The sequence below is a fragment of the Chelonoidis abingdonii genome, chromosome 15 (assembly GCF_003597395.2).
Source record: "Chelonoidis abingdonii isolate Lonesome George chromosome 15, CheloAbing_2.0, whole genome shotgun sequence".
Lineage (NCBI taxonomy): Eukaryota > Metazoa > Chordata > Testudines > Testudinidae > Chelonoidis > Chelonoidis abingdonii.
In genome coordinates, this window is record NC_133783.1 from 35052551 (window position 1) to 35066759 (window position 14209).

Consider the following 14209-nt stretch of genomic DNA (forward strand, 5'->3'; position numbering starts at 1 on the left):
GTGGGAAAATGGGACCGGCATTACTAGCATGTCCCCATGGATTCCAGTACAGCCACTGAGTGGGCCACTGTCCAGGCCACTGTCCCTGCTGCCACAGGTCCATGCCAGTCTCACCCATCGGTGGCAAATCATCCCTCCTTGGCGAGGGGCTGCTCCCAGTTTGACTCGAACCAATCCTCTTCTGGTGACCAGGGCACAGCCATCAAGGCCTGAGTCTGCCAACTGATTCTGACTGGCAAACAGCAAGGCAAGGACGAGGAACAGCACCTGCCCGACGAACGATACCAGGGGAAGGCGACTGATGCCATGACAAGGAGTGGCCCTGGCCTGGCTGGGATCAACATCTGGGAGATCATCTGGGGAGGTGGTGACCTGGACTGTGGCGATCTTTGACAGAAAGCTTGCCGGTACTGATGGTATGGGGACCGGTGCTGCAACTTCTGTGTCATGTCTTGTAGAGGAAGAGCATGTTGAGGACCTGGGCCTTCTGGTCAGAGAGCTAGGATATGGTACCAGAGTCCAAGGCCACAGAGATGGAGATCTGAGCCTGCAGTCCGGTGACAGAGGATATTCCACTGCCTTATGAGGCAGTACCATGATCAGCTTGCCCTTAGATGTCGGGGTATTAGACAAGTCTGCCACCTGGTGTGGCGTCTGCAGTTCCAGTCGACTTACTTTTTCTTTAGCCTCTGGGGCTGCTTCAGGCAATGAGGGCTCTGGGAGAGACCGAAGTCCCCTGCGGCTCCCTGGAGTCAGACCCCTGGCCAGGCGGGGGGTGGGGTGGGGTGTGGGCGCACGGAGTCTGACCTCTGCAGTACACCATGAAGCCTTGGGAAGGGCACATGGCTTGACATCGGTCATTTGCCCACAGCCCCTTTCCCTTCCAGTGCTGCAGGGCTCTTCTTTTGCCGCTTCTTAGGCACCAGTAAGGGGGACCGGTGCTGGGCAGAGCACTTCACACTGAAACACTAAGCATTGTGTCCAAATGGGAGGGCTCCAATGCAGGACAAAGTGCAGCCTACATGAGGAGGGCCCTTAAGCGAATACTCTTCTCTTTTTGGGTTCTAGATTGAAAGCTTTTACAGATTCAACACTTGTCCTTTCTATGAGATTCCCCAAAACAGTTAAAATAGCTGTCATGGGGGTCACTGATAGGCATTGGCCTACTGCATGACAAAGCAGGGAGAGCAGGGCATGCCCTACTCCAGGGCGAAGTCCCAGGCAGGACTTTAATTACCAAACTAACCTAACACTTAACGGCTAAGTACCTACAAACTATATACAAAAAAGATAAACCAGTAGTTCTCAAACTGTGGGTCGCAACTTCATTTTAATGGGGTTGCCAGGGCTGGTGTTAGACTTGCTGGGGCCCAAGGCCAAAGCCTGAGCCCCATCACACAGGGCCAAAGCCGAAGCCTGAGGGTTTCAGCTCTGGGTGGCGAGGCTCAGGCTCAGGCTTCAGTCCCTCCTCCTGGGGTTGTGCAGTAATTTCTGTTGTCAAAAGGGGGTCGCAGTGCAATGAAATTTGAGAACCCTGAGATAAACAAAGGCTGTAAGGAACTGATAATGCTCTTGCAATTTGCAAGACAAGGTGCTCCAAACCACCATCACGGCGAGGTAAGAAGGAACTGAGAGGACGTAGGGTCAGCGGTGCCCAATATACACGAATATGGCACTCAAGAGGGCGTCACAGCCAATCCTATGGATACCAGGAAGGCCCAAAAAAAAAAAAAAAAAAAAAAAAAAGTGACAACTGTGCACATGGCCACGCGCATATCCCTAGAATGGAACAGACATGAGCATGCATTTGAAGAAAAACTGGTTACTTCTTAAGGTGTCTGCAATATATTTAATATTGTACTTGATCTTCATTTAGATTTTCAGAGAGCTCAGCCCAGGGGCAGCTCTAGCTTTTTTGCCAGCCCAAGCACGGCAGTCAGACAGCCTTCGGCGGCTTGCCTGCGGGAGGTCTGCCGGTCCTGCGGCTTCAGCGTACCCGCCGCCAAATTGCTGCCGAATCCACAGGACCGGTGGACCTCCCGCAGGTGGGCCGCCGAAGGCTGCCTGACTGCCGCCCTCGCAGGGACCAGCAGGGCGCCCCCTGTGGCTTGCTGCCCCAGGCATGCACTTGGAGCACTTGTGCCTGGAGTCACCGCTGAGTCAGCCAGGGATAAAGGACAATGTACACCATTCACCAGAGTTTTGTTTATTTTCATTACTAGTATCTCATTTTTGCCCTTATATACACACAGGTGTCCCTCCTAGTGACTTCTATCTGAACTGAACCTATGTGAGGGCTGAGTTGGTTCCTTGAGGCTAGTGAAGAATAAGAGGATAAAACACAAGAGTATTCAAACATAACTCCAACTTACCTCAAGGGGCAATAGTCTAATTAGAGTTGCAAAGCACTGAGTAGCCATGAAACGTACACTGTCCGTCTGATCGCTCATTCGACCCAAAACTGGGACCACTAGAAGGACAATATATGGAACAATACCAACATCTAGCTGTTCCATTACAGCTGTATTTGTTATTAAGGAAATATTTTAACCAGTTCAGTACCTGCTTTACATTAACACCACAAATGGTATATTTTGTACTTGTGATTACTAGTCAGTCAATCATATCCTGTACATCAGCAAAAAATATGCATGATCATCAAGTCAACAAGAGTAGAATTTTATACAAATACATCGGGGGAGATAATTTCAGAAATACTATATTAACTAGTCATTTAAGGATGATCCTCCTAGAAATGCTGCAATTCTTTGAAAGGGACACCAAAAACAAAAATAGAGCAGGATTTCTCAAACAGGGGTCACCACTTATTTAGGGAAAGCCCCTGGCAGGCTGGGCTGGTGTGTTTACCTGCCCAGTCCGCAGGTCCGGCCGATCATGGCTCCCACTGGCCACGGATCGCTGCTCCGGGCCAGTGGGAGCCACAATCGGCTGGACCTGCAGATGTGACAGGTAAACACACTGGACCGGACCGCCAGGGGCTTTCCCTACAAAAGCGGCGACCCCGGTTTGAGAAACCCTGAAATAGAGGCTTCATCTCACCATAGGAGTTCCAAAATTAAATTAAACCTAAACAGAAATCATGTTGACATTTTAAGAAGTCAAATGCACTTTGATGTAGATTACATATCTCCTGGGGGTCTGGGGATGGACTAAAGAAAGTGCTCATACTGCCAACACAATCGTTAGAGCCAGGAAATCGCTTAAGTCCTTGGCCAATCTTTATAACCCACAACCACAGTTGTGCCTTCCCCTCTTCAACAATCCTGCATTCACAATCCACAAAATATGTTTTCACTTCCACACAAGATGTGCAACCTCTGACTGACTGCATAGAGGGTTAGAAATTGGATCCTTACTAATTATCTGAAATATACTGAAGTAGGGCATTAGTGTGTATGATGTAGATTTTTAGCTGATAATTTTCCTAGATTGTTAATGGACAAAATGTTTTGCCTTTGAAAGTAGAACTAGTATTCATCTTATGAAATAATGGTTTGTAGCATTAATACTGTTATTTAGGTGATGCACTTTGTTTTTGCAATATTCGTGTGGTTGGAATGAAGGCTGCACATTCTGTATGAGAAGGCATATGAACTATCACTAATGGGGATTTGAGAAAGGTATGGCAGGGAAAGCTAAATGATAATTGTGAATTGCAAGGTTTAGATGAGGTGTAAAGCGTAAGAGGCAGAAAGTTTCTAGCTGTGTCCATCTGTATCTCCAGCTACTACCAGAAGCCTGGTTCCCTCCCATCACTGTGCTTCCGTACACAGAGATTTTATCATGTCATAAAAATAAAATTTCAATGTGGAGCTAGTGATGTACGGGAAAAATATGTGGGAGCAAACTGTGGGAAGCAGGGTGTTGTGAGGGCATGGATGCAATGCAAGAGAGAAGACTAAAGGGGACACAGAGCAGCACAGGGCTAGGTCATGTGTGGGCTCTGCAAGAGGGAGATGGGAAAGAAGTGGGGTGGAAGAGAGCTCCAACAAACTGGTTATGGTTCATCAGAATGTAGTATCTATCAGCTCCTCTTGTGTCAGCTTAGTCTCCACGTACTTTCCCACCCCCTCAGCTCTCCATGGTATTGCAGCATGGTGCAGCAGGAGAGCAGAGGGGGAAGGTAGTAACAGGTGAGAATGTAAGTTGATGTGAGAGACTGAATGGGGGTCTGCAGCTGTACAGATGTAGCTTAGATACTTTTGATCAAGGCATCAGCATTTAAAGCATTCTACCATATTGCCTTACATCACCAGCACATCAGGCAGCAGCATCCAGGAATCAGAATTTCTACACAGAGGCACTGGTGCATTGACGGCTCCCCTGGATAGGTGACATGGCTGTTTAGCTAGAGAAAGGCTAAGAAATCTGAGGACAATGACAAACTTCCAAAAGTTAGTAAACTTTTTCCTAAAAAACTAAAACAGAAAATTCCATTTTGCAACAACTAAGACAATTGGAGACCAAACAAAAATAAGGGATTTTAACCATCTGAAAATGCAAATTTCAACTTATCCTACAATACAGAGTTGCTTGTAACACCCCCATAATATTTTTAAAAAGCTTAACTGAAGTAGCACAAAAAAGATCCTAGACTGGGCACACAATAGGTCTAAATAGGTACCCCCACACCAAAAACTCCACAATCCAAAGATTTAATGTACCACTACAGTGATAAGCACCAGCATACTACTATTGCCAGAAATCTGTCTTGTAGCAGATGCTGCAGACTGTGGGACACTACATACCATTACTCAGTCTAAGAGCTGAGTAACTCAAGATATGGAAATTACTGCAACCATAAAAGGAGAAAAATGTCAAGCAAAAAAATGGAGTGGGTGGGCACAACACCACACTAATTTTGTAAGATTTTGCATCCTGATTGAAACTAGTGAAGTAATAGCTCATTCTACTGGCAACAGGCTAAAGGCTTCCTTTCTGCTTCAGATCCAGGAATTGCTGTTGGCTCATTTGCTCTGCTACCTCACATGCAAATAAATCACGATAATTTGTTTATTTTCAGTCACTTGAAAAAGTGAAGCTTTCTTTGGTTACGAGAAGTTTTGACCAGTCTTCAAGATTGTTCATACAAGAATTTCAATCTTTAAAATGAAGACAAATGGAGTTGAGATGTTTTGTCCCAATGGAGGCTCAAATTCATACATGCATGCATGTCCACGTGCCTTTGATCAGAGATTTTCAACAGCAGAATCCACGGGTTTGCACCCGCACCCTACATCTCCTTGTGGTCTGGTATGAGGATATGTAGGGAAAGGCAGACCCGCTACTGCTCCAGTTCGTTCTCTACCATGAAACTTTGTGAGAGATCAGAACTCAAATGCAGGAGGGGAAGGAGAGCAGCTAGTGAAGCATGCACAGGGGCAAAGCACCTCAAAGAACTTCAACTTCTGTATAGGTGAGTAACCTCTCCTTCATTGAGTAGTGATCCCTATGTGTGAGCCACTTCAGGTGACTCCCTAGCAGTGCCCAGACTACTGAGTTGGGAGCTGAGGGGCAGGGTCTAGTACCAATTGGAAGACAGTCATCCCAAAGGCTGTATTTGCTAAGTGCTTGGAAAAATCAGGGAGTGGCCTTACAGATATCAAAAACAGGAGCAGTTTTTAAGCAGAGCCATAGAAGGGGACTGTTCCCTAGTACAGTGAGCCGTCACCCTAGAATAAGGGTGCCATCCAGAAGCTTCATAACATGACAGTACAGTCCCAAAACCATTTAGACAGTTTGAGTGGATATATAGAAACAAAGAGCCTAGGGGAGGCTTTGGTGCTATGGAGGTAGAAGCCTACAGCTCTTCTAACACCCAGGATGTGAAGATCAGTTTCTTTCCTAGAACTGTGAGGTTTAGGATAGAATAGCAACTGAATATTCTGATTAAATATGGTTGTAGGAAGAGATCTGGGGTAGGAAACGAAGGTATTAATGAAGGGTTACTTTGTCCCAGCAGAAAACTGTGTAAGGCAGATCAGTCATAAGGGCACCCAATTCCTCAACTCCTAGCCAAAGTGATTGCTACTAAGCAGGAGGTCTTGAAAGATAAATGAAGGTGAGAGCAGCTCTCCATGGGCTTGAAGAATGGTTTCATCAGAGCATTTGGGACAAGGTTGAATCCCAAGATGGTGCAGGCTCTGACAAAGAGAAAAGACATGTAAATGGGGTCTCAGACAGATTTTGCAGGGATCCTTCCACCAACTGAGGGAAGTGAGAATCTTCTGCAGAACAGACACCATCTTGGCCAAGCTGTGTTTGTTGGGTTCGTAGACTGTCCTGAGCTATGCCTGGAGATCTCAAATGCAACCCCAATGTTTCTGGAACATAATAAATATAACCTAACAGCTACAGACAGGTCTGACCTACAGTTTGAGGACTTCTCTGAATGTCCAAGATTAGGCTGCTGAATCTGTCAGATGGCAAGAAAACTCTATAAACTTGATGCACTCCCAACCCAAAAGGAAGTTGCAGGGGGTGGGGTGTCACTTCTATGCTGCCTTCAGAACTGGGCAGCCAGAGAGCAGCGGCTGTTGGCCAGGTGCCCAGCTCTGAAGACAGCGTCCCGCCAGCACCACTAAAGTAAGAGTGATACAATGCCATCCTTACTTCTGTGCTGCTGCTAGTGGTGGCTTTGCCCTCAGAGCTGGGCTCCTGGTCAGGAGCCACTGCTCTCCAGCTGCCCAGCTCTGAAGGCAGCACAGCCGCCAGCAGCAACGGAGAAGAATAGCAGTACTGCAACCCCCACCCCCTACAATAATCTTGTGACCACCTTCCTTTTTTAATTCGGATCCCTACAATTACAACACCATTAAATTTCACATTTAAATTGCTGAAATCATGAAATTAATGATTTTTTAAATCCTACGACCATGAAATTGACCAAACTGGACACTGAATTTGGTAGGGCCCTACCCATGATAGACCCCTGCAGGACCCCACTAGATATGGCCTCCCAGTTGAGCAACGAACCATTGATAACTATGCTTTGAGTATGGGCATTCAACCAGTTATGAACCCACTCTACAGTAATTTCATCTAACTAAGAGATACCACAAGGCTCTGTCTCAGGCTACAGCTGGTTGAAAAGGAACTGAAGCAGCAGTGAGTTTGCCTTCCCCTATAAACTCTCAGACTGAAGCTTGAGGATGTGCAGGGCACAGGCTTGGACCTGCAAACACTGCCGTAAAAAATTTCCAATCAAAGGTGCATGGGCATGCATGCATATGAAGAAGTGAAGCACTCACAGGGAAAAACACTTGAAGAATACTGCATTTGTTGTTCCAACTTCTGTTATCACTACAAATCCTGCATTTCAGAACAAATAATTTAACCCATATATTTACTAGATTTCAAAGAGGACAAAAACACACTGAAAGTATCACAACTCTTCATATGTAAGACAGCTCTGTCCTAAATACCTGAAGACAAACATGAAATAAAAGGGGCATTTGAACAACCCTTTGTACATATTCTTTGCAATGTGGAAATTGCAACGTTTGATCACATCAGTAAGTCAGAGTCTGGAATCCTGCACCTAAAAGGGATAGAGGCTTCAGAAGAACCATAGGCAGTTAGTGGTTGGCTTATGTCCTAAGCAAGAATGTTCATCTCACCTTAAGAACTTGCAGAGTTATTTATTATTATCTACTTAATAGGTTTAATTTTTTTTTTTTTTTGATAGTCCATTTTAGCTATGGGCCTTAATGGTATTTTGTGGTAGTTTGCCACAGATTCATTACATAATATGCATACAATTTTATTTTAAAAACTAGTTGCCTTTCAGTTGCATTGGAAAGATAATCCTGCAATTCTCTTTCACACTATCTCCACTAAAACTTCAACGGGAGCAAAAAATATCTGATGGACGACTGAAGTGATCCAAGCGGAAGCCCAGCATCCTACACTAGAATGATAAAATTTTAATTTCATTTTCTACTTTTCACACTACGGAAATTGTATTTCTTGCTAACAACATGATTTTAGATAATACAAGCAAGGATACAAGCAAGTGCTTCAATTGCACCCTCTTGTTTGGTATTGTCGTCTATTGCTCCCAGCCACGGAATAACCTTCTCTAACAAAATATTCATTGTTTCCATGGTAGCTATTTTGCTCATGACACCTACACAACGAGCAACCATGTGTCTCACAGCAGTACTTGGATGTTGAAGGCACATATAAAGATGAGGCAAATGCTGTATCAACTGAAAAGAGAAGGAAAAAAAGTCAGATCTCTATATTGCCTATATTTTCTATTTTATCAATTATTGTATCCTAGTAAGAAGTCAATTAGCAAAACAGATGTATGAAGTTTTTAAACCAGAATTTAAAATCTAAGAAGTATTCAGATAGGAAAGAAGCTGCAAAATCACCATCTCAATCTGTTAGAGTTAAGCGCTCAGCACTTTCAGAAAAAAAAGCAAAAAAAACAAAACAAAACCCCACATTATTTAAGTGCTTACATATGAAATTAGGAACTTAACTGGAGGCTCTTTTTTAAAATCTTGGCATTTAAAGTTCAGAAGAGTCTTTTCAGTTAGTCATTTTCTTCCCTGCTGACTAGACAGAGAAATATTGGACCACCTCCTATCCCAATCATAACTGTGTTGACCACCCTTCTTTCCACTTTGAATTATTTCACATTCCTGAGACAACTACAGCAACTTCTTATTCAAAAAAGTAGAATTAGGAAAATATTTAATTATATTTGTATCTATACTTTAATGCAGTTTAACAGCAAAGAAGAGACAGGCCCATATGACCAGACAGATCCCCATAGACAATTTGGAAACCTCTGAACCAGAACAAAATACATTTAAATTCAAGGAGCTTGCTGTTGTCTTTTGACATAACACAATGCAACCTGCACTGTAGCTTGAATTTCAGCTATTACCAACAACTACATTTCCAAATGGCTTTCCTCCCTGTTTAGAGATAATATATGAACAAAGAAGATAATTGACTTTTTTGACCTATCTTGCACCTTGTAGATAAAATAAATATGGAATTTAACTATATTTAAAAAAAGGTGCATGACATAAAGAAGGGATAGAACAAGCAGCTTTCATATCTAGAAGCTAAATAAAAAAATACAAGAAGCAGTGTCTTTTCTTAAGGAGACTGGTACACCACTACCTCAATACAATGCTGTCCTTGGGAGCCAAAAAAAAATTACCGCATTATAGGTGAAATTGTGTTATACTGAATATGCTTTGATCCACCGAAGTGTGCAGCCCCCCCGCCCCCCCCAGCACTGCTTTACCGCTTTATATCCAAATTTGTTATATTGGTTGGCGTTATATCGAGGTAGCGGTGTATAAGTGATCCAAAAAGCAAACTAATAGCAATGCAACTACATAAAGAACTGAAATACTGGGGGGGGGGGGAAGGTACATTGAACAATGGCAATAAACACAAATTGTCATGTCAGGAAATGGCTTTGAAGTATAACATGCTAATTACCAAAGGGTGAAGCTGAATGTCCATTGAAGCTGCTGTTGTTTCAAACACCTGTAGAGAATTGACCAACTCCTGAGCAGACACATCTCCCTTTTCCAATAAGGACTTCCGATCTGTTAAAACAAATAGATGTCCAGTTTCAGATAACATGTATGCTACAACACAAAAACAAGAACATAACAGAAGTATACATACCAAAACTGTTTAGGTTAATATTATTTCTTAGTGGACCAACCATAGCATCCCAGAGATGTGGCAATCCTAGTACCATTTCAGCACCGAAATGTTTAGCTATAGTAGATAAGGCAAATTCAGCTCCTCTCCTCTGTACAATATATGGCTTCTGAGCCTAGAATTAAAATATGGTTGAGTGAATAAGTAGATGAAAGGAATTTTAAAATAAAGCAAAGCTTGTTACATTCAAGCAAGGTTTAAGTGTTAAACAAATCTGCAAACTGAACAAAAAAATAAAACTAAGAAATTCCTCCCCCTGCTCTTACTTAAACAAATTTGATGTATAACCAATATTATACACTACTGTTCATCAAGGGGAAGACTCAAGGCTTGTCTACATGCGGAAAAGCCTGAAATAACTAGCACATGTTAGCTACTCTGCATGAACTCCTCATATGGAGGCACTTATTGTGCACCAAGAGTGCCCTGTCCAATTATAAGCTTAATACTCTTTACAAATGTATTAAGTTAAACCACATAAAGCCACTGTTAATGCACAGATAGTGTATTCGCACAGGGAGTTTATGAAGAGTAGCTACTGGCTTTAAATTCACACCCAAACTTGATGCTCATTAACTTCCCCACGTAGACAAACTATCAGAGTCCAATCTGAGCTTGCTGCACCTTTGGTGGCAGAAGATACTGAAGAACAGTTGGGGATGCTCCCACGTTTACACCTTTGGAACCCTGTACCAAGAGAAAGGGGAGAGGGAAAGGTGAGTAACTTCTGTGATTAGTGCTCTCTGGAAGCTCACAGTACAGGCACTCTCTCTACAAGTGATATTATGCAGGAGGCCAAATTGAGCTATTTATGGTTACTATGCAGCATCCAGTTTGTAGTTTCTTCTGTTTTAGGTCCCAATTTAACAAGATAGTTAAGAATATACATAACTCTAAGCAGGCGAGTGAGTAGTCCTACTGAAGTCAAGGTGACTACTCACTTGCTTAAAGTTATGGATGTGTTTAACTACCTTGCTGAATCACGGCCATAACTGCTTATGAACTTTGAGTTACAATATAATAGATTCTGACAGACTTATTCATGTTGAGTACTTAATTGTGTGAGTAGTGAAGGAAATGGGGCTCTTTGAAAAGCAAGCATGGCAGAAAGTGTATCCTACTTTTGCAAATATCCAGTTAAAGTTCATACATTGGATTTTTCTACACCAAGGGTCTCAAATTCCTGGCCTGCAGGCGATCTGCGGCCCGTGAGCCTCCCCAATGTGGCCTGCAGGGCTCCAGCAGTTTTGGGGCTAGGTCTCTCCCTTGGCCCCACCTGCTGCTTCGGGGGCTCCCCCCAGGCGATTTACAATGGCTCAGGGCCCCGGCAGCACAGCAGAGCGGAGTCTGCCGGCTTGCTCCAGTGGCTGCCAGCCCCACCCTATGGCCCAGGGGCAGGGTTGTCCCTCTGCACTCTGCCCAACCCCGAGTGCCCCTGTGGCCAATGGGATGCTGTGGGGGCGGAGCCTGAAGGCAGAAGCATGCAGAGGCCCTCCAGCCTGCCCGGCCTTGGAGTCCCAGGTAAGCACCACACCTGACCCCTTCCCAGAGTCTGCACCTCCTTCCCCTCCCCACACACACCCTGCCCCAAACTCCCTCCCAGAGCCTGCACCCCCTCCCCATACACCTCCTCCCAGAGCCTGCATCCCAGACCCCCTCCCCACCCAAACTCCCTCCCAGAGCCCAACCTCTCACCCCTTCTGCACCCAAACTCCCTCCCTGAACCTGCACCCCAATCCCCTACCCAGACCTCCTCCCCCACCCAAACTCTGAGGCAAGTGGGGTACATGTGAAATTCAGAGATTTAAAAAAACAAAAACCAAAAAAACCTTCTGGTTCTGTCTCAAATTTCTGTAATACATATTGAGCAATCTTTGGTCCCTCCCTCAACACAGACATCAGGGAAAGGGCACACTTTTAATGTAGTATGAGAATTTAACTCTCCATGTCCCATTTACATGAATAGCTGTTTTACTCAGGACTAAAATATTTCCCTTTAGAATTAGTTTATTTTAAATTTAATACCACTACAGATATTTAATTCTTCCTATATTTGAACATAAATTCTTCATGCTGCTTACAACATAAAAGAGAACATGGACTCAGTTTTTAATTAAGAAAAACTATTGCTCCATCATTTTGTGTAACTCCATTGACTGAAATACAGCTACATTTAGGAAGAATACGTCTTATTAAGTAGAATGATAATCAAGAGCTAACAAACTTATTTACCTCGTCAAGTTCTGTGGTGATGTTTCCACTACTGCCTGTGGGAAGGTCTGCAATTTGGGCTTTTGGAGCCTTTGGTGTAGGACCTCGCCTACTCGTGATGGCAAAAGCAGCTTTCTGATGTCTGTACAGTGTAATTATTCCTCTGTGCTTGGTGACAGTATGGTGCATCCCATCTCTCTCAGTGCTGGGTCCTATTATAGAATAAAGTTGACAATTACAGTACCAGAAATAGGTGGCGGTGCTAACAATCACCTACTTTTTGTGCATTCTCAACTCACTTTACAAAGAAGAGTAAATATTATGTGGACAATGAAAGAGGTGATTTGACTTGTACCAGATTATACTGTGGGACAGTGAGCCAGAATGGAAGCTACACCTCCTTAATTAGTGCAGGTCTAGTCCATTCGGCCACTATGTGGTGGAAAACCACACACTAAATAGTGAGGAAGTACTTCATAGTAAAATGTAATGTATAGTTGCACAGTCACTCCCCAAACTCTGTTTGTACAGACTCAGAAGTATTTTACCCTGAAATTTAAGATGGGAAATACACTTCGGGCATCCACATAGCTAAAGGAAGGATTAACACAGATGTGGTTAACTAGCCTTATTTTTCAACTACCTTTCAAGTAGTAGGAGTGGTTTTAAAAAGGTCAATTAACCACATTTTTAGGTTTCATCAGATGTGTGGTACCATATGTATAATGTGTTACCTAGAATTTACTTCAGAATATTTTACTTCCAAATCTAAACACACACACAAAAGGACGTAAAACATTAATCAAGCCTCACAATAGATTTAATATTTCAAAAATTGTGTCTCAAATTTTAAGAGTCAGATTGTTCATCTAAGAGGTAGAGATTTACTTTTCAGCCACAAGAATGGAACAGCACTGATTTTCAAGACTAATTTTTGCAGGTCTGATTTCTTCCATTCACAAAATACATATAATGATGCTGTTAACATTTCATTGTCAGTTGTCCTACAATTAGGCTGCAGAACTACAGCATGCAACCACATTAGGTTTATTCTATGTAAAACTGCACCAGCAATATTTTTCTTGTAACAGAATAGTAACACATCCCTCATTTCCACATAACACCACACTTCTGCTCCATGAAATATTTCAATTTAAAAACCATCCCAGGAGTCAGTTATTTTGTTGTGTTTTAAGAAGTCTTTCCCAAAAAACATCCAGAAAAAAACAAAATCACTAAAACCAATTCTTAAACGACACTGCTATGTTCAAAGGCATAAATGTACACAGCGACTAATTTTTCAGACATCTCTTACAGTTTAAGAAGAAGTTAAAACACCGGATTTATTTTAAATACATAAACAGGTAGAACACTCATGTAGAGATATCTCCTATATAAAGTTACAAATATTGCATTTATACAATTTTTTTCAAAACTGACACAGATTTAGGTAATATACCTTTAGAATTTTCATGGCTGCTTTGAGGTTGCGCAGGACATTCTGCTAAGGGAGTAAGATGCGGGTCCACACAGAGAGAGTTGCAGAGATTTTTTATAATCTTCGAGTTGGGGCATGGAGATCTTGATAAACACTGTTGAAGTAACTTAGCTACGCATAAAGCTGCATAGTTTTGTACCAGTGTATTCTCTTCTTTTTTGACAGTTTCCATTAAAGGTTTTATGACAGGATTTAGTTTCTCTGGAAGTTGTTGCAAGCTCACAACAGCACATGCAGCAAAAGTATGGACTCGCAGCTGTAACACTTGCCATTCCTGGTTTGTTTCTGTAACGGTCATTTGGACTTGTTGTCGTTTACTGTCCAATTGTTGTAAAATATTAGGATTTAAATTAAAAGCTGATGTAACTTCACTGAAGACAGTAGTAACCTAATGAAAAGAAAACTAGAGTTAAAACAAAATTTGTGCTTATAGCACAACCAGATTTTTTTTTTTTTTTTTTTTAAAATAGGAAAATGTGGGGGGGTTGTGCATGGTGAAAGAAATACTGGATCAAAAGACACACACAGCTGATCACACTTTCACTTCAACTTTAATACTCAGTGAAATTCTGGCCCCAAAGAAGCCAATGGGAGCTTTGCTTAAAATGTCTGGTTTCTTCCCCATTTTTTTCCCTTGACACTCCCCCCCCCCCACTTTTTTTTTTTTTAAACTGGGGAATAATAAGAAAAGTACTAGCTGGTACCTATGAATTGGGATTCCCACTACATGTATACCATCTCAAAATACATTTTATATCCTGACTGAAGCTTTCTGTAGAA

The 14209-nt window shown here is 42.7% G+C and overlaps 1 protein-coding gene across 5 annotated transcripts in view; it reads right to left on the bottom strand.

The window, feature by feature from the left end:
• BTAF1 (B-TFIID TATA-box binding protein associated factor 1) overlaps window positions 1–14209 on the bottom strand; it is a 101105-nt gene that overhangs the window by 36043 nt on the left and 50853 nt on the right. For 3 of the 5 annotated variants that reach the window (XM_032770275.2, XM_032770274.2, XM_032770278.2), the window contains exons 20-25: window positions 13391–13817; window positions 11953–12143; window positions 9682–9835; window positions 9490–9599; window positions 8030–8231; window positions 2373–2521 (exon numbers count right to left, since the gene is read on the bottom strand). In XM_032770275.2, coding sequence (XP_032626166.1) covers window positions 2373–2521; window positions 8030–8231; window positions 9490–9599; window positions 9682–9835; window positions 11953–12143; window positions 13391–13817 — 1233 coding nt within the window. The remainder of the gene's footprint in view (window positions 1–2372; window positions 2522–8029; window positions 8232–9489; window positions 9600–9681; window positions 9836–11952; window positions 12144–13390; window positions 13818–14209) is intronic. The other 2 variants (XM_075072709.1, XM_075072708.1) reach the window with 1 other exon arrangement.